At 37.0% G+C, this 20,735-nt stretch overlaps 4 protein-coding genes across 7 annotated transcripts; 2 read left to right on the top strand and 2 right to left on the bottom strand.

Moving 5' to 3' along the window:
• Positions 1-2,662: 2,662 nt before the first annotated feature.
• Positions 2,663-4,093, bottom strand: prlh2r (prolactin releasing hormone 2 receptor). The gene has a single exon (XM_084097507.1). It carries the CDS (start codon positions 4,082-4,084, stop codon positions 2,981-2,983), a length of 1,104 nt encoding a protein of 367 aa, XP_083953633.1. The 5' UTR covers positions 4,085-4,093; the 3' UTR covers positions 2,663-2,980.
• Positions 4,094-6,636: 2,543 nt separating this feature from the next.
• Positions 6,637-10,707, bottom strand: ccdc32 (coiled-coil domain containing 32). Its single transcript, XM_084096410.1, has 4 exons — positions 10,567-10,707; positions 10,081-10,304; positions 9,839-9,992; positions 6,637-7,425 (listed from the first exon to the last, which is right to left on the bottom strand). The coding sequence occupies exons 2-4, from the start codon at positions 10,295-10,297 to the stop codon at positions 7,260-7,262; spliced, it is 537 nt and encodes a 178-aa protein (XP_083952536.1). The 5' UTR covers positions 10,298-10,304; positions 10,567-10,707; the 3' UTR covers positions 6,637-7,259.
• Positions 10,708-10,778: 71 nt separating this feature from the next.
• On the top strand, positions 10,779-15,830 carry pcmtl (l-isoaspartyl protein carboxyl methyltransferase, like). 4 transcript variants are annotated; one of them, XM_084096407.1, is made up of 11 exons: positions 10,779-10,846; positions 11,089-11,168; positions 11,342-11,375; positions 11,554-11,689; positions 11,844-11,948; positions 12,058-12,089; positions 12,167-12,271; positions 14,478-14,598; positions 14,764-14,849; positions 14,927-15,096; positions 15,222-15,830. In XM_084096407.1, exons 4-11 carry the CDS (start codon positions 11,572-11,574, stop codon positions 15,256-15,258), a joined length of 774 nt encoding a protein of 257 aa, XP_083952533.1. In that variant the 5' UTR covers positions 10,779-10,846; positions 11,089-11,168; positions 11,342-11,375; positions 11,554-11,571; the 3' UTR covers positions 15,259-15,830. The 4 variants fall into 4 exon arrangements, with proteins under 4 accessions (XP_083952533.1, XP_083952535.1, XP_083952532.1 ...); XM_084096409.1 differs by having other exon boundaries at positions 15,186-15,830; XM_084096406.1 differs by lacking the exon at positions 11,342-11,375.
• Positions 15,831-16,181: 351 nt separating this feature from the next.
• On the top strand, positions 16,182-20,699 carry rpusd2 (RNA pseudouridine synthase domain containing 2). The gene is made up of 3 exons (XM_084096271.1): positions 16,182-16,888; positions 16,974-17,270; positions 19,600-20,699. The coding sequence occupies exons 1-3, from the start codon at positions 16,223-16,225 to the stop codon at positions 20,419-20,421; spliced, it is 1,785 nt and encodes a 594-aa protein (XP_083952397.1). The 5' UTR covers positions 16,182-16,222; the 3' UTR covers positions 20,422-20,699.
• The last annotated feature ends 36 nt before the right edge of the window (positions 20,700-20,735 follow it).

Genomic DNA, 20,735 nt, shown 5'->3' with positions numbered 1-20,735 from the left:
AGACTGAATAAGTGTAATTGCACCATTTAGACCAATACTGTACACACAAATTAAACTATGCACATTATTTTCCACATCCTGCTGATTTCAGTGCAAAATTAATAAATGTACGTCTGAGGGCACAGACGACTTAAAGGAAAACTAAAAATAAATCACTAAAAGGTCTTCCGACATTAGAAAAACCATCAGTGGTCTAACACTTATGTTTCATCTGTTTTCTGATGCATAACAATATGAAAGCAGCCAAGTGAATAAAACAAAAAGGGGGGAAGAATGAACAGAAGGTGCCACAGATGAAAGTACTTTCATAATACAGTATTAGAGAGTCCATGGCCTTTTATGCAGCCTGACAGTGTTTTGTGCATTTTCTTTTGAAGATGGTGAGCAGTAATACCTAAATATTGTGCAGTGTACAAAACACAATCCACACTACATTTAAGATCTTTGGGCGTACACTAGACTCCTCGTGTACTTCCATGCATAATAAATCTGAGGTAATTTACAATATTAGATGCATTCACTAGCTTTTTGTTTAAAGTATAACAAGCATAACTGCATTAATTAGAAATTACTGAAATGTAATCGGCTATGATTTGAGGTCATGGAGTGTGTATGATTTGTTTTGTTTTTTTAATGGTTTAACAGAAATGTGCTCCATGATCATTTTAAATGCTGGATGTTTATTAGGTCATTTGCATTTGGCTCATTTACTATCTGATGAACTAAAGCCACATGAATATATCATATTCATATGCAAGAGATGGACACATATTATTTATTTAATTCTTTGATAAATTATATCAAGACATTTTATAAAAATAATCTATATAAATATATGAAAATATTTTAAATCTATTTTAAATTTATGTAATGCAATATCACACAAGCAAGCTCAAGCCGCCGGAAATCATAGAGGAAGCTCAGTTGCCAGTGTTATATAGCCAGTTTTATACAACAGTTCAATAAACAAAAACAAAACAAAAAATAATAATGTTGAGAAAACTATCATATGTTCCATTTCTAAATGAATCGGTTTAATGGACTCACTCATGAAAACTGGCACTTGTCTCAAACTGATGTAACCTGCATAAAGAATCATTGAAAAAGCCCCCACTGCTAAAGCAGAGACTGACTCATCTTGCAAAAGAAAAATAAATAAACAGTCATAATAATAATAATATTTGTAATATTTTTTATGTAAAATATTTTGGTAGCACTTTACCAAGAGGTCCCATTAGTTAATGCATTACCTAACAAGTAATACGTAATGATAGTAAATTCAATTAATTAGTTCCCATTAGTTTGTGTTAGCTCATGTCCATTAAATAATTTTAAAAGATACAACTCTTGATTTTAAAAATGTATTACTAAATGTTGAAATGAACATGAACTAAGATTAATACATGCTTTAGGAGTACTTTTTAATGATAGTTCATGTTAACTAATGTAGTTAACTAATGCAAATGGAACCTTATTAATGTGTTACCAACATTTTATATGTAATGTGTAAACATTACATTATCAAAGAATATACTGAGAATGCATACTGTGCTTGCTACACCTTTATTGCGTTGAATTTATTATTTGATGTATTACATTGAATTGTATTACAGAGGGGTTTTTGTTTTAAGTAAACCTCTAATGGACACTTGAGTGCAGTGCTTCACATTAAACAAATGGACATACATAATTAATACATTGCCTTACAATGCCACTAAATGAATACAGAAGCACACTGAGTTTTTTTTTTTCTTTCATTGATACCACCTGTGTGTATTCGTAGTTGGAATAACCCTGTGTAGGATTAACTTAAGACATCGAAATTTTGATAAACAGAAACAAATGTAAACTGTTTAAACATGCTCCGATTTTCATGACCTCCAGACCATGCCGACAAAAAGTTATGGAATTCATGTATGAATAGCGCACAAACGAATTAGACGAAGAGCAGGCCAAAATGGACGTGAGGCTATATCTCTGCAAAGCTTTAGCATATTCACACACAACTTGGTACAAGTCATCACAAGCATGACCTGAGGGTACACGAGTAGCTTTGGCACAGCGCCATCTACTGGTCAAGAGATATTCACATGTTTAACATTTCTAGCAGATACATACATTTTCCTATAGTCTGGTTAAAACCAGACCATTCTCAGTAGTAACTGAGTTATGGTCTGGCAAAGCTTCATTAATAACTCATTTCCAAAGGGGCGTCACCAACGGACGTCGCTCAAATGCCTCTGGGCGCAATTGGATAGACCTAAAACCAATCAGAGCGATCGTCATCGTGTAAAGCCATATGCTGCGTCCCAATTCGCCTAAGTTACACTACGCCATAAAAGTATGTACTCTTTTTGTGAAGAAAAGGTATTTACTTTTGAATGTGTAGCAAAAAAGTAGGCAAGCTTTGGGACATACTACTTTGTCATCTTTATCGGACGGATCTGTCGCGTGCATCCTGTCACTTAAACTGCCCTGTCAATCATCGTGTCACAGTTAAAATCCTCTATTAAATCTAATTTAATTCCCTACCGTTTCGGAGAGAAATGTAGTAGCACGTTCATCTGCCAGTGGGTCTTTCATGGAGACTGTCCTCATGTGTTTGCAATTTGAATATAATAATGCATTTAAAAGTTGGTGCGCTTCACCAATGGACGTCGCTCAAAAGCCTCTGCAATTGGATAAACCTAAAACCAATCAGAGCGATCGTCATTGTGTAAAGCCCGCCCCAATTTTTCTGATTGGTGCCGCGATTTCGACTGATTAGAAATCTTTGCCAGACTACTTGCAGAGCAAATCTAAATTTGCCAGAAGTTGTCTAGGTTTTCCCAGGCTAACATTTTCCCTCAGGGCTCAATGAAGATTTTCATATATAGCTTTAAGAAAAGAGTCATTGGTTTAACAAAACAGTTGTGATGGTACAGAATTTGCCTTCAGACTGTTCTAGAACCTAAAGAAGCAACAACTGTGTGGAGCACATTCAATCTTGTGAGATCTTACTAATGGCCATGGGAATGTCAGCTTGAGTACTAGAAGTATTCATGCGGATCATTCGGCTGGAGTTTGTGAGGCTGCTCTGAGTACGATTAGGTTTTCTTCTCTGAAATATGTTCTGGCATAGAAATGACAGGAACTTCTTGTGAAGAGAAGCATAAATGAAGGGGTTGTAGCAAGCCGAGCTCATGGCTAACAAGTGGCACGACACCTGTATCACGTTGACGTGATTCTTGCTCAGGATGGCGAAGTCGGTGTCCAGGTCGCGAATGAGGTTGACTACCTGCAAGGGGAGCCAGGAGAATGCGAATGACAGCACAGACACCAGGAGGAGACGGAAAGTCTTGCGCCTCTTGCGCCCCCACTTTTCCTGGTTGGAAGGCGTAGCGGCCATGAGCCGAGTAGCTCTGTGCTGCAGGTGGCAGGAGATTGCACAGTAGGAAATGGAAACTGCTGCTAGAGGAACAAAATAGGAAAGAAGCAGGAAGAAACATGAATATATTAGACGACCGAGCTCCTCCTCGTGCCAGAACTCCTCACAAACTGCCATTTCGTGGCCAGTTGCACTCAGATCCAGGTACACCGTGTGCAAAGCAGTGGGGGTGGACATTGCCAAAGCACAGAGCCATACGCTGACCACCAACCAGACGCAGAAGGAACGACCTCCTCGCCGCCGAATAGGGTAGGCGACCACCACATATCGGTCCACCGCAATGGCGGTTAATGACAGGACTGCCGCAAACGCAGTCGCAGTCTGCATCAGGGTAACAAAGTGACACATGAACTGGCCGAAAACCCATCCGCGCTCATCAAAGGCGTAAAACGCGGTCAGGGGAACACAGAACAGGCACATAACCAGGTCAACCAGGGCCAGGTTTCCGATGAGGAAGTTTGTGGTGCTGTGAAGTTTCTTGTTCAGTCCGATGTGGATGAGGAGGAGAAGATTTCCAGAGCACGCTACCAGGACTAGCACGGCATAAAGAGGGATGAAGAGCGGCTTCAGGTCCATCAGGAGCTGGAGTCCACTGAACGAAGACGCAGATGCATCTAAAGACATGTTTATCCACGATTCGTTATGGAGATAGTCCATGGTGTGATGACAGCAAACAGACACCTGTTTGAAATAAATTGAATAGAAATGTAAACAATGTAGCCTATATATAAAATTTTATTTTATATCTCATTTGGAATTTTGAGGTAAGCGTTTTTTAAGAAATCTGGACCCATTTTTGAGAACCAATGCTGAAGCATTTTGGTCTGAAACAAGTTCAGTAACTCTTTAGATCTAAATGTCCTTTGTGAAATCAACAGATCACTACACCACACCAGACCGGATTGGATGGATTATTTGTGTAATTTAAAGTGGATAGGTCATGTACTCTATGTCTCTAGAACAAGACCAATCTTTCATATAAAGGAAAGACTTAAATGGCAAAGTAATCTACAACTATACTGATTAAATGAACAGACCATGGTGTATTGCAGAAAATATAGCAAGTAAATCTTCTCTTTGATCGGTTCTCTGACCTCACATAAGTGACAAGATGTACAAATATCATCTTGAAGTGATTCGTGACTCTGCTCTATTATTTTTGACTTCAATCATTGCAAGATTCTACACAAGAGATAGCAAAACGTTTAAGTCTTTCATCATTTTCTGAAATCTACAGTGCATTTGGTGTACCGAGGAGGAACCACTTTTATCTCTTTGAAATAAAATTCCATGAACAACCATTTGAACGTACTTGTGAGTAAGAAGTCACTTTAAAATTGGCTAAGACTGAATAACTTCAGCAGGCATTTTGGCTTCTATCTGTTAGAGGACCCTTACAAGATGTTCGATTTACAAGTGTTAACTGTAGAGGATCAATGGAATAAGAAGAAATAATAGAACAAGAAAACATCAGAGCCTGCTTATTATTTAAGCTAATTCAATAGATGGCTTAACTGTTTGCATTTTGCTGAAAAGCCATTAACAGTTGAAATAACGGCAGTTTCCATTGAGTGTTCACTCTGAACATGAACAGAACATTGTAAGACTGGCAAAGTCCTGCATGTTGCATTCAATTAGAATACAGTAATTGTGATCTGATCTGTTGGATCATCACAAAATGATGCTGCTTCCCACCAAACTGTATGAATAGCAGTACACCTCAAGTCTAAATGAACAAGACAGCAGTTACATTACTAAGATCCTTCTCTCAGCTCTAGAGAGAGAGGCAATTTAACAGTTGTAATGGTGGAGTCACTGCCCACAAACCTAAAAGTCAGATTCAATTCCATATAGGCTAACTCAAGAGTGTGAGATAAGCAACGATCCTAACTTCACATATTTTCCCCTGATGATAAATGAGTTTAGAGGACGAAACACTTCTTTGAATGAATGAAATTATAAAAAATGATGAGCAATCATTTAATCTAACATCCATCAAATGCATGTTTTCAAGTTCAAAATATTCTTACGACTGTAATTCTGCATATTTGCATTTACAGACACTTATTGATTTACTGATTAATCAATTAAAAATCCTTGCAACATTGTCAGATTGTTTAGTATGACTATATTTAGCTTTCTAATTAAAACATTATTGCGATACACACACAGCATTATTTCAATAAGGATGAATTGCCCACCTTTGTCCTCTTGATCACTTCTTCAGTGGATGATGCATGATCCAAAAGCACTTACTCTATAAAAGGATACAGGTAAGACTTCTTCACAGACTGAGAAAATCACTACGTTTTCTATTAAATGCGACCCTTGTAAATGTCCTTCTTGAAAGCTTCACAACTTGTGTAGGCTATACATTCGGCGCGAAGATCGCCACCAGACACGCGCGTCCTTCTACACGTCAATGCGCAATAAGTGTGAGGAACCTTCAGTAACGACCAGCCTGCCAGTGCTTACATAATCTTATCATGAACCATTACATGGGTCCAACACGATTTCAGACCTCATCTGCTAAATAAATAAATGTAACCAAATAAATTGAACAAATAAAAAGAAATAAAATCGACAAAAATAAGAACCATGTTAAATAAAAAAATATTTCATTAAAAATGAACACATTTAATTAAAATACAGAACTGAGCTGCCTGCCAAGACACTTTTTGGACCTCATATCTGCGTTTTAACGAATCGAGCATTTCTAATGTCCAACGCGCAGCAGCTCGCGAGGTTTTGAGACACAACCATACAGTTTTCGTATTAGTAATTTAAGAACTACCCTTACAAATAAATAAATAAATAAATGAGACAGAAAACGGACGTCAAAAGAGACGTTGACCAATGTTGGATTTTCTCCCCCAGCTTCATTAATGTATCGAGGAAGGCAATCAAATATATTGTAAACTAACTCAACAACAACTTATGATGTTGAGGAAGAAACTGGAAGCAGAAAACATACATTTTAATAATAAATATAGCACTCATGCAATAAAGAATTAATTTTACACACACAATATGAATAACATTTTATATTAAATAGGTCAGCTGAGGAACAAGGCAATAATGCTTCCAGAATAAAATGACAGGAATGCCCTAATGGTGACTCATCCATATTCAACAATAGTGACGTCTATTGGTTACTGCTGGGCAAACATATCAGTATGCATCACTACAAAGGTCACAAAGGAATCTCATTACGGCTCCTTCAAAGATTTTATTATCCTTTTAGAATAAAGCGAACAGTTACTAACATGTTTAGAAACACTTAACATTCTCTACTCATGTTTAATTTAGTCCACTAACCTACATTTAAATTCAGGAGAATGAACCTGCCAGAAATTAGATTATCAATTCATACAAATGTGTAAATGAAATAATGTAATGAAAAAAATGTATGTTTGGATTAGTGTATACAAGTTTTAATACTACAGGAAAGGAGTAAATAGCAAAGAAAATCACAAGTAAATAATAAAATTCATTTGATGATACATAAATGGAATGTTTCATGATAACGTAGTGAAGTTCGTCTGGCTGTTTCTTTTTCTTTGTTCAGAATATACATGACTTCTGAAATGTCTCCAAGATAGAGATTTTATTTTTTTAATCACTCGTGTATTTCTTTCAATATAAGGATGCAGTAATGTACCTTGAATTGACAACTGGATTGAGGGAGACAAACAACTGAAGTCACCTTCATTTATCTATGTGAAACAAATGATCCCATTAAATGGATCATAATTTAGTTGCTTTCCACAACAAGAGCCCATATACTCTTCATTCCCCTAATACTGCTGGTCAGGTTATCGCTGGAATGTGATTATTTCTCTGGGCTTGGGCACTCTTCCTCCTCACATGGCTTGTCAGTTTGGGTTGAGCTAGCAAGAGCCTCACTGTTCTGTGTGGGCAAAAGAAGTAACTCCAGCTCCTCTGCATTGATGGCCACCCTTTCAGGAGACATCCAGCGCTTGAACTGCTCCAAAGCACTGCATGAAAGACAACACAGAATAATTACATGCACACTAAAATCATTTGACCATAGAAATAAATGGCATTTGTTCAACATAATCAGAATGAATGGCTCCTAAAATCTTGACCCAAGTCATAATTATTAATAAAACAGGCTCTTAAAACAAACATGGGAGTTATATGTGGGCATCTTATCTGGCTAAGTAGCAAAACATATTTTGCACTTGTTACAGGCGATGTTGGTTCACAGACTCAATCCAAGAGCAAGTCAACAACAGAATGGTTCAAGCTGAAATAATTAAGTTTTTTAGATTGGCCAAGTCAGAGTCATGACCTTCCCCCTGACATTTTACTGTGTAATCTAAAGTAGACCATTCCAGTGAGAAATTCAAGAAATGATATATGCTGAAACAGTCTGGTATAGAGGAATGGCCCTATTTTTGGAAGAGTAAATATGCAGAGGTTATAGTCAACATCACACAATTATTCCATTAATTTATGCCTTTTCTCAGTAAAAGGCACTGTTACATGCACGATTGTTATATATTACACTTCCATTCAAAAGTTTGGGGTTGCTAAGATTTTAGAACGAAGTCTAAAATGCGCACCAAGGCTGCATTTTATTTTTAATCAAAAATACGATAAAAAACATTGTGAAATATTATTACAGTTTTAAAATATATTTTAAAATAAAGCTGAATTTTCAGCAGCCATTACTTAAAGGGATAGTTCAGAGTAAAATCAACCTAGGGTCCTTTGCACCATGACCTCGAGCCAAACACCCCCCCAGAAGCCTGTTTTCCCTTATTTGAACATTATTAAAGTTAGAGCTTATCTAGAGATATCAGCCGGATGGCTTAGTGTATCTCGTAAATTACCCCAGTAATAAAGCCTGTAATGGTACCAAACTTCTACAGTAGTACAAATAGGTTCTGTACTCATAAAACGAGGCATTGGAAAGTTTGTAAGTACATCAGGAGTTTATTTAAATAACACTTGCTTGACGGCTCATGCTACCGCTAACCCGGACGTCGACGTCACTTCAGTGATTTGGGAAAAGCATGTAAAAGTCCTGGCAGAAAGCGATGCATAAGGATGTAGTGTAATGACGAATGATTATTTTTTCACTAAGTGTAAACAACTTAGTGTTAACTAATAATTGTTGCAAACTGGTACTACCAACAAAATATTAGTGCATTCCTGGAACTGGGCGTCGTTACACTACAAAAAAAGGCTTCTGGGGGGGTGTTTGGCTTGAGGTTAGGGTGCAAAGGACCCTAGGTTGATTTTACGCCGAACCATCCCTTTAAGTCTTCAGTAGTGTTTTGTCACAATACCAAAATGATGACTTTGATACGATACCCAACTAAAATATATTGATTTGATACCATTATTTAACACAGCAAAAGCAAATTGAATAATAGATGAAAGAACATGGAACTTAAAATTAATTTAAGCAACACTACTTGCAATTTAACCCCTTAACTGTTACAGTAACTTGGCACTTTCTCATCTCATGGGAACTTCAATTTTTGTGTTATCAACTTCAAATTTGGAACACAACTTGGTTAGATATGTGGCTTTTTTATAACAGTTTTAGAAAAATATGAAATATTTTGTAAAATATATATTTTGTATAAAACATAAAATGTTTAGTACAGTATGTCTGCTTTACAGTAAACTTCTATAACTTTTTTTTTTTTTTACATCTTTCATTTTACTCTTTAGCAATAATCTTCTAAGTGTCTTCTTTAAAAAGAGACCAACCTTGGGTCTGTATTCTAAAGCATTCATGAATCAACATTTCAGTTTGGACAGTTCAATTTCAAGTCTATGCTCAAAAAAGGGGGTGACAGTTAAGTAAAGTGTTACAAGTGTGAACGCTGCGTTTACAAATTGAGATGTTTGCAACATTGATAAGTTAGCTAAAAGGATTTGAGCTCGAAAATTTGTAGTGCTGGTGTGCCTAAAACAGTCATTATTAAAGGATCGGTCCAAATATAATGAGAAAAAGTACCATTATTAACAGCAGGAACTCATCCTAATATGTTGATTCAGTGCTCAAGAAACATTTTTTTTAAATTACCAAAGTTGAAAACAGCTGTGCTGTTTAATATTTTATAGAAACCATGATGCAATTTTTCCCAGGATCATGGGAATATTTCATTTATTCAAAATAGATATATTTTGTAACATTATAAATGGATTTGTCACTTTTGATAAACTTAATGCATCCTTGCTGAATAAAGTATAATAATGTAATATTTTTCTTTCTAATTGTAATTAACAAAGAGATGTTATTCAAATTGGTTATAATCTACAATTAAAGTGAGCTGAATGATATAAGTTGAATTTTTACAATACTTGTAGACAATGATCCATTCTGCAGATATAAGCGAGGGTGAATAGTTCAAGATGCCTCATCCTAACCTCTGATCGAAGTTTCCTTCCTGGAACAGTTCTGAGGTTTGGGCATCATGGAGGAATCTATCCCAGCATTCCTTTTTAGCCTGGGACAAGGAACGGAGCATTTCCCTTGATGTAACTTCATTCGATTGTCCCTTGATCCTCTTCAATCGATTTTCTGAACAGTAGGAACATAACACGCTCTTAGAGAACAAATCAACAGACCATATTTAAATAACATGATTATCAAATGCAATTCCCTGTACCTAAACTGGCAATGTAAATGTCAGAGTCAGCCATTGGTTCCCAGGGGCTGAAAGATGCTCTGGGGGAGTTTGTATGTGGGTTGCCTGGAGAGGAAGGCTCAAATGAGTCTGTAAATTGCCCACCATCATGTTCCTGAGGCTCTGGGAGACTTGAGCAGATCTCAGACCACAGTTCTCCACTAGATCGGGCCGCATGGATTTCGATGTCGTCGATCATCACGTTTCTGAATGAAAAATAAGTTATAAACAAACTCGCGTGTTATTCATGGGATATCAACAATCATGGGTTAAAAATAAAAAAGGCAGGCCTGTCAAGTTTTCTGTGAATAAATAATGCAACATTTTAATAGCGTTCATTTGCTGGTTGTTTACATAGCAAGGTCTCAAAAATCTTAACGACTGTTGACATTACTAGCTCTTAAGCAAGCCTGCATAATGGAGCTGTAGAACATTATCAGTCATAAAACTAAAGCAGTGGGTGCCTACCTTAAAGTACAATGCTCTCAACGCAGCACAGACTTAAAATGACACATTAAAAGGATAAATAAATTCAAGGGTTAGCATGTAAAACCCATACTTCCGATTGCTTTGCCTTCTCTGCTACAACTGAGATGCACGTAACCGGCAGGGATTATCCATCGAATATGATTGGCCGTCACACCTGTCCGTCAATTATTCCGTGAATGCGATTGGTCGAAGAGATACGTTTGGAAACGCTACTTCCGTTTACTTCTTCAGCACGTTGACATCGGGTCGAATTTTACAAGTAAGACATTTGATCTGTCTTGACAGTTATGCATTTAGTCTACCTAGCATTTTAAAACAAAATTGTGTAAATTTATGCTTGAGGTGCTGCATATTGTTCTTTTTATTGCTCAGTGATGCTTTAGTTGTGCAATAAGAAAACTACGTATAACATTTTAAAGCCCAGTTTGTTGCGTACAGAATAATCTTCTGTTATTTCCGGTTATTTCACTGTCTATTTGCTGTCTGGCTTGCAACATTTAGGTCAGATCCGATTCTCACGTTTGTTGACCTGAATCAAGGACGCATGTTGGACGCATCTGAGGTCTGAGGTCTAAAGACAGGTATCCAGACATTAAAGCTATTAAAAGGAGCAAACACAGTATAACATGAATCACAAATTCAATTACTCGTTTAGTTTTTAATTTACACAAAAATCATGCATATCCTTTTAAGAACTCTCAATGTACCCTGCTGGGGGGAAAAAGCCTAGGTTTTCTGCTTTTATTTCTCCCAGCTAGATGAGGCTGCTCTTTTGGCTGGATTAAAAGGTATTTATAGATTTTGTAGACCAGCTTGGCAAAGAATAAGTTGTTTAAGTTGTTTTTTTCAGCAGGGTAATAACCGAAGACTCAGGTCAGGTGTATCTCAGAGTGAATTTACAGACTGTCTGGACATGAAAGTTATTTTTGTGGAATGAACAAGAAATAAAAATGTGATTTGTTGCAGGGCGGTGCCGGTCAGGCAATGCAGACTGTGCTCAGACTGGCTGCAGTAGCGGTCCCTATGGGTTTGCTGCTCTCCAGAACCATGGCATGGATCTCTAGTGGCAAAACACATATAGAGCTCATCACTCGCTTGAGAGGTTAGTGGAGAGATAGATATATAAATAGACAGAGATAGTCATATAAAAACAATACGTGGATGTCATTGTACGTATGTATGTCAATACACAGATTTATATAATTTAATGGATATAGATTTACTAGCATAGAGTTTAATGTGTTTTTCTGTGACAGATCATGGAGTCATCCACAGTGACCGAGTGTTTAATGCTATGCTTGCCACCGATAGAGGGATTTATTCCAGAGACCACCCTTATGCTGATTCTCCCCAGTCCATAGGTGATTTCTTTCAACAGCAGGCATGTTGCTTTCAAAATAGATGAAGTAAACTGAAAAGAGTGCAGAGCCATTTTTCACTTACACATTGTTTTTTTTTCTCTCTATAAAGGATTCAAAGCTACAATCAGTGCCCCGCATATGGTAAGTCAAACAACCCCTTCTAAAAGTAGATGTAACTGTCATATTTAATATGTTCTAATGAATGATTGCTTGTGCAGCATGCACATGCTCTTGAGGTTCTCAGTGACAAGTTAAAAGAAGGAGCCTCAGCCCTGGATGTGGGTTCAGGAAGTGGGTATCTGACTGCATGCTTTGCCAGAATGGTGAGTGCAGTCTTGTTTTAGCATGTCATGAAAGTTTTTGATATATAAAAAAAAATGTATCCCCCCATTTTTTATAAAAACAAATATCTGTTGCAAATAATCAGAAAAAGAAGAAATGCAGGTATACTCCAAATATACAGTATATTAGTCCTATATATACATTACCGGTCAAAAGTTTGGAAGTATTACTATTTTATTGTTTTTGAAAGAAGTCTCTTATGCTCATCAAGCCTGCATTTATTTCAAAAAATATAGAAACAGTTGTAAGTGTCACACAATTCTTCCGAAATCATTCTAATATGCTTATTTGATACTATGTTATGATCAGTGTTGGAAACAGTTGTGCTGCTTAATGTTTTTTTGGAACCTGTGATACTTTTTTCAGGATTAGAAAAAAACCCAGCATTTATTCAAAATATAATTTTTTTCCAGCAATATAAATCTTCACCATCATTTTTAATCAATAAAAGCTGAATAAAAGTATTAATTTCTTTTTCTTTTTTTTAAACTGAAAAATTACTTGTGTATATTGTTATTCATCAAAGATTCCTGAAAAATAGTATCAAAGGCTATATTAAGCAGCACAACTGCTTCCAACATTGATAATAAATCTGCATATTAGAACGATTTCTGAAGGATCATGTGACACTAAGACTGGATTAATGGCTGATGAAAATTCAGCTCCGGATCACAGAAATAAATTTTAAGTATATTAAAATAGAAACCCATTATTTAAATTGTAATAATATTTCCCAATATTTTTCTGTATTTTTTAACAAATAAATGCAGGCTTGATGAGCGTAAGAGACTTCTTTCAAAAACGTTAAAAATAGTAATGTTTCCAAACTGTACTGTATATAGTATTATAAACCCATAAACCACACCCATCAGTGCTTATATTATGTTATGTGTATATTTATATATATATATATACACTCACCTAAAGGATTATTAGGAACACCTGTTCAATTTCTCATTAATGCAATTATCTAATCAACCAATCACATGGCAGTTGCTTCAATGCATTTAGGGGTGTGGTCCTGGTCAAGACAATCTCCTGAACTCCAAACTGAATGTCAGAATGGAAAAGAAAGGTGATTTAAGCAATTTTGAGCGTGGCATGGTTGTTGGTGCCAGACGGGCCGGTCTGAGTATTTCACAATCTGCTCAGTTACTGGGATTTTCACGCACAACCATTACTAGGGTTTACAAAGAATGGTGTGAAAAGGGAAAAACATCCAGTATGCGGCAGTCCTGTGGGCGAAAATGCCTTGTTGATGCTAGAGGTCAGAGGAGAATGGGCCGACTGATTCAAGCTGATAGAAGAGCAACTTTGACTGAAATAACCACTCGTTACAACCGAGGTATGCAGCAAAGCATTTGTGAAGTCACAACACGCACAACCTTGAGGTGGATGGGCTACAACAGCAGAAGACCCCACCGGGTACCACTCATCTCCACTACAAATAGGAAAAAGAGGCTACAATTTGCACGAGCTCACCAAAATTGGACAGTTGAAGACTGGAAAAATGTTGCCTGGTCTGATGAGTCTCGATTTCTGTTGAGACATTCAGATGGTAAAGTCAGAATTTGGCGTAAACAGAATTAGAACATGGATCCATCATGCCTTGTTACCACTGTGCAGGCTGGTAGTGGTGGTGTAATGGTGTGGGGGATGTTTTCTTGGCACACTTTAGGCCCCTTAGTGCCAATTGGGCATCGTTTAAATGCCACGGCCTACCTGAGCATTGTTTCTGACCATGTCCATCCCTTTATGACCACCATGTACCCATCCTCTGATGGCTACTTCCAGCAGGATAATGCACCATGTCACAAAGCTCGAATCATTTCAAATTGGTTTCTTGAACATGACAATGAGTTCACTGTACTAAAATGGCCCCCACAGTCACCAGATCTCAACCCAATAGAGCATCTTTGGGATGTGGTGGAACGGGAGCTTCGTGCCCTGGATGTGTATCCCACAAATCTCCATCAACTGCAAGATGCTATCCTATCAATATGGGCCAACATTTCTAAAGAATGCTTTCAGCACCTTGTTGAATCAATGCCACGTAGAATTAAGGCAGTTCTGAAGGCGAAAAGGGGTCAAACACAGTATTAATATGGTGTTCCTAATAATCCTTTAGGTGAGTGTATATGTATGTATGTATGTTTTTCAATATGTTTAACTATGTTTATACTGCAGGTAGGGCCCTCTGGAAAGGTAGTGGGAATTGAGCACATAGATGAGCTGGTGCAAGCCTCTATGAAAAATGTCCAGGCGGACGATCCAGAATTGCTTGCCTCTGGCCGAATTAAATTAGTGGGTGAGGGATTAAAATAATAGATTCAAATAAATTGTGTTATTTCTTATACATGTACAAGAAGCACAAACATTGCCAAATTGACTTGTTTGTTTGCATTTTATGAATATTGCTATTGAAATTATAAGAATGTTTTAAATATTTTTTTGTGTTGTGCCTTTTTTGCAGTGGGTGATGGACGGTTAGGTTTTCCTGATGAAGCCCCCTATGATGCCATTCATGTTGGAGCAGCTGCTCCTACACTCCCTAAAGCTGTATGCACATTATGCATTTGATTTAATTGTTGTTTATACAGCCTCCAGTGGTCTGATTTAAACATGTGCATCAACAGCTCTTGGAACAGTTGAAACCAGGTGGGAGACTTGTTTTGCCTGTGGGCCCGGAGGGTGGAAGCCAAGTTCTCGAGCAGTATGACCGTCAGAGCGATGGCACTTTCCTCAGGAAAGCGCTGATGGGTGTGGTTTATGTCCCACTGACAGACAAACACCACCAGTGGCCAAGGTATGTATCAGTCCTTATGAGATGAATCAGATTCAGAACGCAGTGATTTATATTGCACTGTAGCTCATCACATTTGTTTCTCTTCCCAGTGATGAGCTCTGATTGCAGTATGGTTGCCCCTGCAGGAGATGGCGCTGGTGCTGTGGTTCAGCAAGCCCTTAGTGCTGAGGGAAGACCTCTCATCCCATCTCACCTGCTGCCTAGCAACACACTCGCCTGGATCATTCGGATTCTTGACTAAAAACTGAAGTTCAAATGCAGCAGTGGATTGAAATCAATGCTGTAATTTGTCCCTTCACATACTTAAACTGAGGGAGCAAGAGCTTCCATATCTAAGGCTTGTGATCTCAGTATGCTTTATAAGTGGTTGTGTGTTCAGCTTTAACATACTAGACAGCAAGAAGCAATCAAAATAGAGTACAGTTCTAAATGTAACTGCTACCATGCTACCTTTTGATGAATTATTTTGATGTCTCACTACTCACTCATTTACATGTCAAGGCTTAAATAAATGGGAAACAAAAATACGTTTAGCTATTGAAATTAAGAATGAGTTTAAAAATGTATTCTCTTTTTTTTTCTTTTTAATTCTGTCAGATCAGAGTCAGGTGTTTAGTTAAAGTGTTGCTGTTGTCTAATCAGGTGTGTAATTTGATTTACATTTTTAATTAATCTAAGAAATGCTGTCATAATCTACATGCTAAATGTACACAATTAAATGTAAACAATACAAAGCCTTGTTTTATTTATTTTTATTTTTTACAAATTACAAATCTATGTTATGTGTTTTATGAACTATCATATACACTTTTTTAATTGCCAAGAAATATAACAATATATAGCACTGCATTAAAACATAATGTAGGGGGAAAAACATGCATGCATATATATTGTGTGAAAGAGATGAAATTAGCTGACTATTGTCATTGAATAAAAAAAGAAGCAATCCATTTTTCAGGCAAAAATAGCTTGGAATAATATGTATACGGTAAATTTCATCAGGCTCAGAAAAAAATAAAATGAAAGCAGATTTTACACCGATAACATGCAAATAATTCGCAAACACGTGACGTCACAGTGATGTCATCAACCCAAGACGGAAACAACATTGTCATTGAACCGCTGGATGGCATGGCTCACGTGTGTGAAGGGGAAGGTAGCAGGTTTCAATTCATTACTTTGCTTTGTAAAAAGAGAAAACAATAATTTCCTGAGACACTTGTATCGGAACAAAACCGTGAGTGTTAAAACTCTGGGAACTCAACGAACAGCGTTAAATGTCAGTAGAAATAGTGCACAAGTCTCCTTTAATTTCTCAAAACAACAGCGCTGCACACAGTTAAACGACATGGAGACTAAAGGGGCCACCATGGAAGAAGACAGCTGTGATACGGACAGCACGGTTAGAACAAACTGCGGTAAACGTAAACATGAGGAGACGGATCAGGCAGCAAGACAAGGCCCGGGTAAGAAGCGAAAGAGGGGCGGAAAACAGCTGCGTCCCGGAGAGCGGTACGTGCCTCCTCCACAGAAACGCAACGCGGGTGTGAGTTTCAGCCAAGAACATTTTGCGGAAACCTCCTACTATTTTGAAGGCGGTCTGCGCAAAGTGCATCCTTATTATTTCGATTTTAAGACTTACTGTAAGGGACGTTGGGTTGGTAAAACTCTACTAGACGTTTTCAAGAGTGAATTTCGCACGGAGTCTTTGGACTACTACAATGAGGCTGTCAAAGAGGGGCGGATTAAACTGAATGAAACGCCTGTGGATGACCTGAATATAACACTGAAGGTAAGAGATCACGTGACAATGCTCACCGACTGTTTCTGTGTATGTGGTCCTGTTTAATTGTTTTGTATCTCTTTTGCTCGTCTAGAACAATGACTTTTTGAGGAACACCGTGCATCGCCACGAGCCCCCTGTGAGCGGGCAGCCCATGGAGGTTCTGGTGGATGATGGTGAAGTGGTGGTGGTGGATAAACCTGGCTCGCTTCCTGTGCATCCCTGTGGGCGCTACCGTCACAATACTGTCATCTTCATTCTGGGGAAGGAGAAAGGCCTTAGTGGCCTTCACACAGTACATCGACTGGACCGCCTCACCTCAGGTGTGCTGCTGTTTGCTCGTACACTCGAGGTATCCCAAAAACTGGACGAAATGGTTCGTGAGAGACAGGTAAGACAAACTCTCTGAATGACGCCTACTTGGTTTACAGTCTTGAAATGTCTGCATTGTTTGTTACCCCCTTCACATTTACTAAAGGAATCGTAGGTTAAGTAAAGTTAAGCTCTGTCATCACAGAAAATTACTTTGACTCATTCCTGAGCTTTGGAAAATTGATCAAAATCTACTTGGTGTGAAGTACAGACTTATAGAGGACTAGGATCACTCATTTAAATAATTTATTGATGTTTTAATTCAAGAATAAAAAATGTAAGTTAATCATTTTTCAATTTAACAAATAAATACACATTTAAAAATGTTTGTTTAATTCATCTTTAAAAATATAGGCCTATTTAGTTGCATGTAATAAGTAATGATTGCATTTATAAAACATTTACAAATTGCTTTGATTTATCCTTTTGCCAATCAAGTCAAACATTTTATTGGACAGTTAACAATGCTGAAGTTCCCTTGGACAGTTTGAGAGGAACCAATGCACTTTCTAATTAATTTTAAGACACATCCTCCATAAAACATGGCACGTGACTACTAGCAAATAAGTGTGCATAAAAGTTGTAATATGCTTCTCACAACACTGGTATAACCTGGCAGGCATGTGTTTTATACAGTCAATGTCTTTATGTAGTTTATCTAAATATTGTGTATGTAAACTATGACTTCGAAAGGCCATGTCTTAAACATCATATTGGTTTATTGTTAAAAAGTGTATTGGTTGCTCCCACATGCCTCTTTTTATTTTTATTTTCATTATTTATTTATTTTTGCTTGATTGACAAATGGATAGAGAAGGAGTTGGCAAATGGATTAAGAAAAGCAATTACTCAATTCTTTTTTTTCTTTTTTATTAAATTTAAAACTTGGTCAAAATTGCAATTATTATTGTTATATTGATATTTTGTTAAGTAACATTCTTAACATGAATTAAACCGTTTCAAATGACTATTTATGTCAGTTTGTCAACTCTCCCTTAGAAACTTCCATTGTAAGTATGTAACTGTCAACACTGGGTTTTTTGTTCATTCTTTCAATGAGGGATGAGTCAAAATTATATTCTGATGAGGATCAATAGATTTTAATGCTGTCAATAAGTAGTGTTCAACCAGGAGCATTCATTTAAATTGGTATAACATGGTTCCCACAATCATGGACAACTTGGAAATATCATGCATTTTTCAAAAGTTTGATTTCCAGGCCTGGAAACGTCATGAAAGTGTCTATTTTCAGTACAGTTTTTTTTTTTTTCTAAGTGTGCTGCTCAGCTATAAAACAGGGAACCCTGCACATGATATCCGCAAAAAAATATATAGATAATGTGGCTACAAATGAATAATCTGCTTCCAATTACTGTTTTATTAATTTGTTCCCTCGTTTTAATTTAGTTAATTGGTAATGTGGCCACTATCTTGTAAAATTGTTTTATCTTTAGTGTAATTTGTAACTAATAAGAAAATTCTAATGAATAAGAATAAAATGTTTATGCAATCTCTCAAAAGAAAAATTTTTTTATTCAATAACTGCATACGACTGGAATACTAAAAATAAATAAGGTGTGGGAACCCTGCATAAACTATGCTTTAAAATTGTAGCTGTGCAAATTCATATCAGTGGACATTTCATCACATTTAAATTGTACTTAAGTTTTTAAACAATCTTATTCATATCAGAACAAGAATATACAATATTTTGCTTTGGGTCTTAATTCACCCTTCAACAAATGAAGGCCTTAAAAAGGTCTTAAATCGGAGCAAAAAAATCTAAAATTCATTAAGTGGCATTAAATGTTGCATGCATTGCAATAGAGGAATGTCTTCCTCAGTATTTTTTGTTTGTTTTGTTTTCCCATTAAAATATCTAAACATCCTTAAATTAAAATACATTTACTTGATGCAAAATTATATGAAATCTTGTTTAAAAAAAAAAAAAAGATTTTATGCCTAAAACAAAAACAAATGTCATTGGTGTATGAAATCTTGTTTTCCCTTTGAATTAAGTTGTTTTTTTCTGAAACCATTGGCAGATATTTGTTCTTGTTTTAATCGATAACAGTTTATTGTATCACTCAGAAAAAAAGACTTCTTATATTGTAATTTTTCTAATGTAACTTGATTTAGATTTTTTTTTAGACAAAAATACAGAGGATCACCTTTTCAGCGTGATCAGAAGGGACAGTAAAAGTTATTTCCATATTCTAGTGGTTGGGAGAATAGGTATTCAATCCATTTTTTGTAAAATTAATTAAAAAGTTATGGATATCTGTTGGAAGTGTTTTTAAACTTTGAAGCATTGAGATTTAACCATACTTTTGTTCTGTTTTTCACAGATAGAAAAGGAATATGTGTGCCGTGTGGAGGGGGAGTTTCCAGAGGGTGAGGTGGTGTGTGAGGAACCCATCCTGGTAGTGTCCTTCCGGGTGGGCCTTTGCAGAGTGGATCCCAAAGGCAAAGAATCCCGCACAGTCTTCCAGAGACTGAGCTATAACGGACGCTCTAGTGTGGTCCGATGTCTGCCTCTCACAGGACGTACTCACCAGATTCGTGTCCATCTTCAGTTCCTCGGCTTCCCAATCCTCAACGATCCCATATATGGGTCTTCTGCATGGGGTCCTAATAGAGCCAAAGGAGGGCTGGTAGGAATGAGTGATGAGGAGCTTCTAGAAGCTCTTATAGAAGAACATCGTTCGAAGGAGAGTCTGCACTTGTTGGATTTGCCTGATGAAGAGGTCTCAGGAAAACAAGGGCCGAAGACAGAATGTAAGGTTGGTGCTCAAGAACACCATGATCAGATAACGGTACTTGAGTCAAGTGGTGGTGCATGTGGTGATAGTTCCTGTAAAGTGCCTCTGGGTGAAGTGAAGGCAGAAGGCAGCCAAGGACTTCACAAGAGCACATCTGCAGTCGAGTCTGAGGGCGAGACGAATGGTGCTCAAAAAGAAAAGAATTCGATCTCAGATGAAGCCCCAAGAACTGCAAAATCAAATTCTTTTGTCAGAGATAATTTATGTGGCGAGTGTAAAATTGTGCGCCCTGACCCAAAAGAGAAGGATTTGATAATGTATCTACATGCGTTACGCTACAAAGGAGCTGACTTTGAATACTCAACCCGACTGCCTGACTGGGCCAAAGAAGACTGGCTTCAGGATTAAACTCAAATCCGATGTTTTCATGCAACATTTGTTACCAGATACTACTCCGCATGAGTTTTTTTTCTTTTTTTAACACACTTCGATTACTGAATACATTAATTGTGAATTCAAAATGACTGAATTTCTCTTAATTTAAATTGATGAATTTATTAGTCTGTACGGCGGTGCATTTCTGTGTTTTGTCTGTTTATTTTTCAATTCCTTATTTGATAAGGACAACATTTCATCTGACATTAACATACAGCAATAAAACAGACCTTTTTTTGTGGGAATGCAAATTAATGTTTATATATATACTGTACATAATTTGAAGT

Source organism: Abramis brama (genome assembly GCF_963993115.1).
Source record: "Abramis brama genome assembly, chromosome: 21".
NCBI classification, from domain to species: domain Eukaryota; kingdom Metazoa; phylum Chordata; class Actinopteri; order Cypriniformes; family Leuciscidae; genus Abramis; species Abramis brama.
The sequence above is the reverse complement of the archived record's forward strand: the minus strand, read 5'-3'. Positions and strand labels throughout refer to the sequence as shown.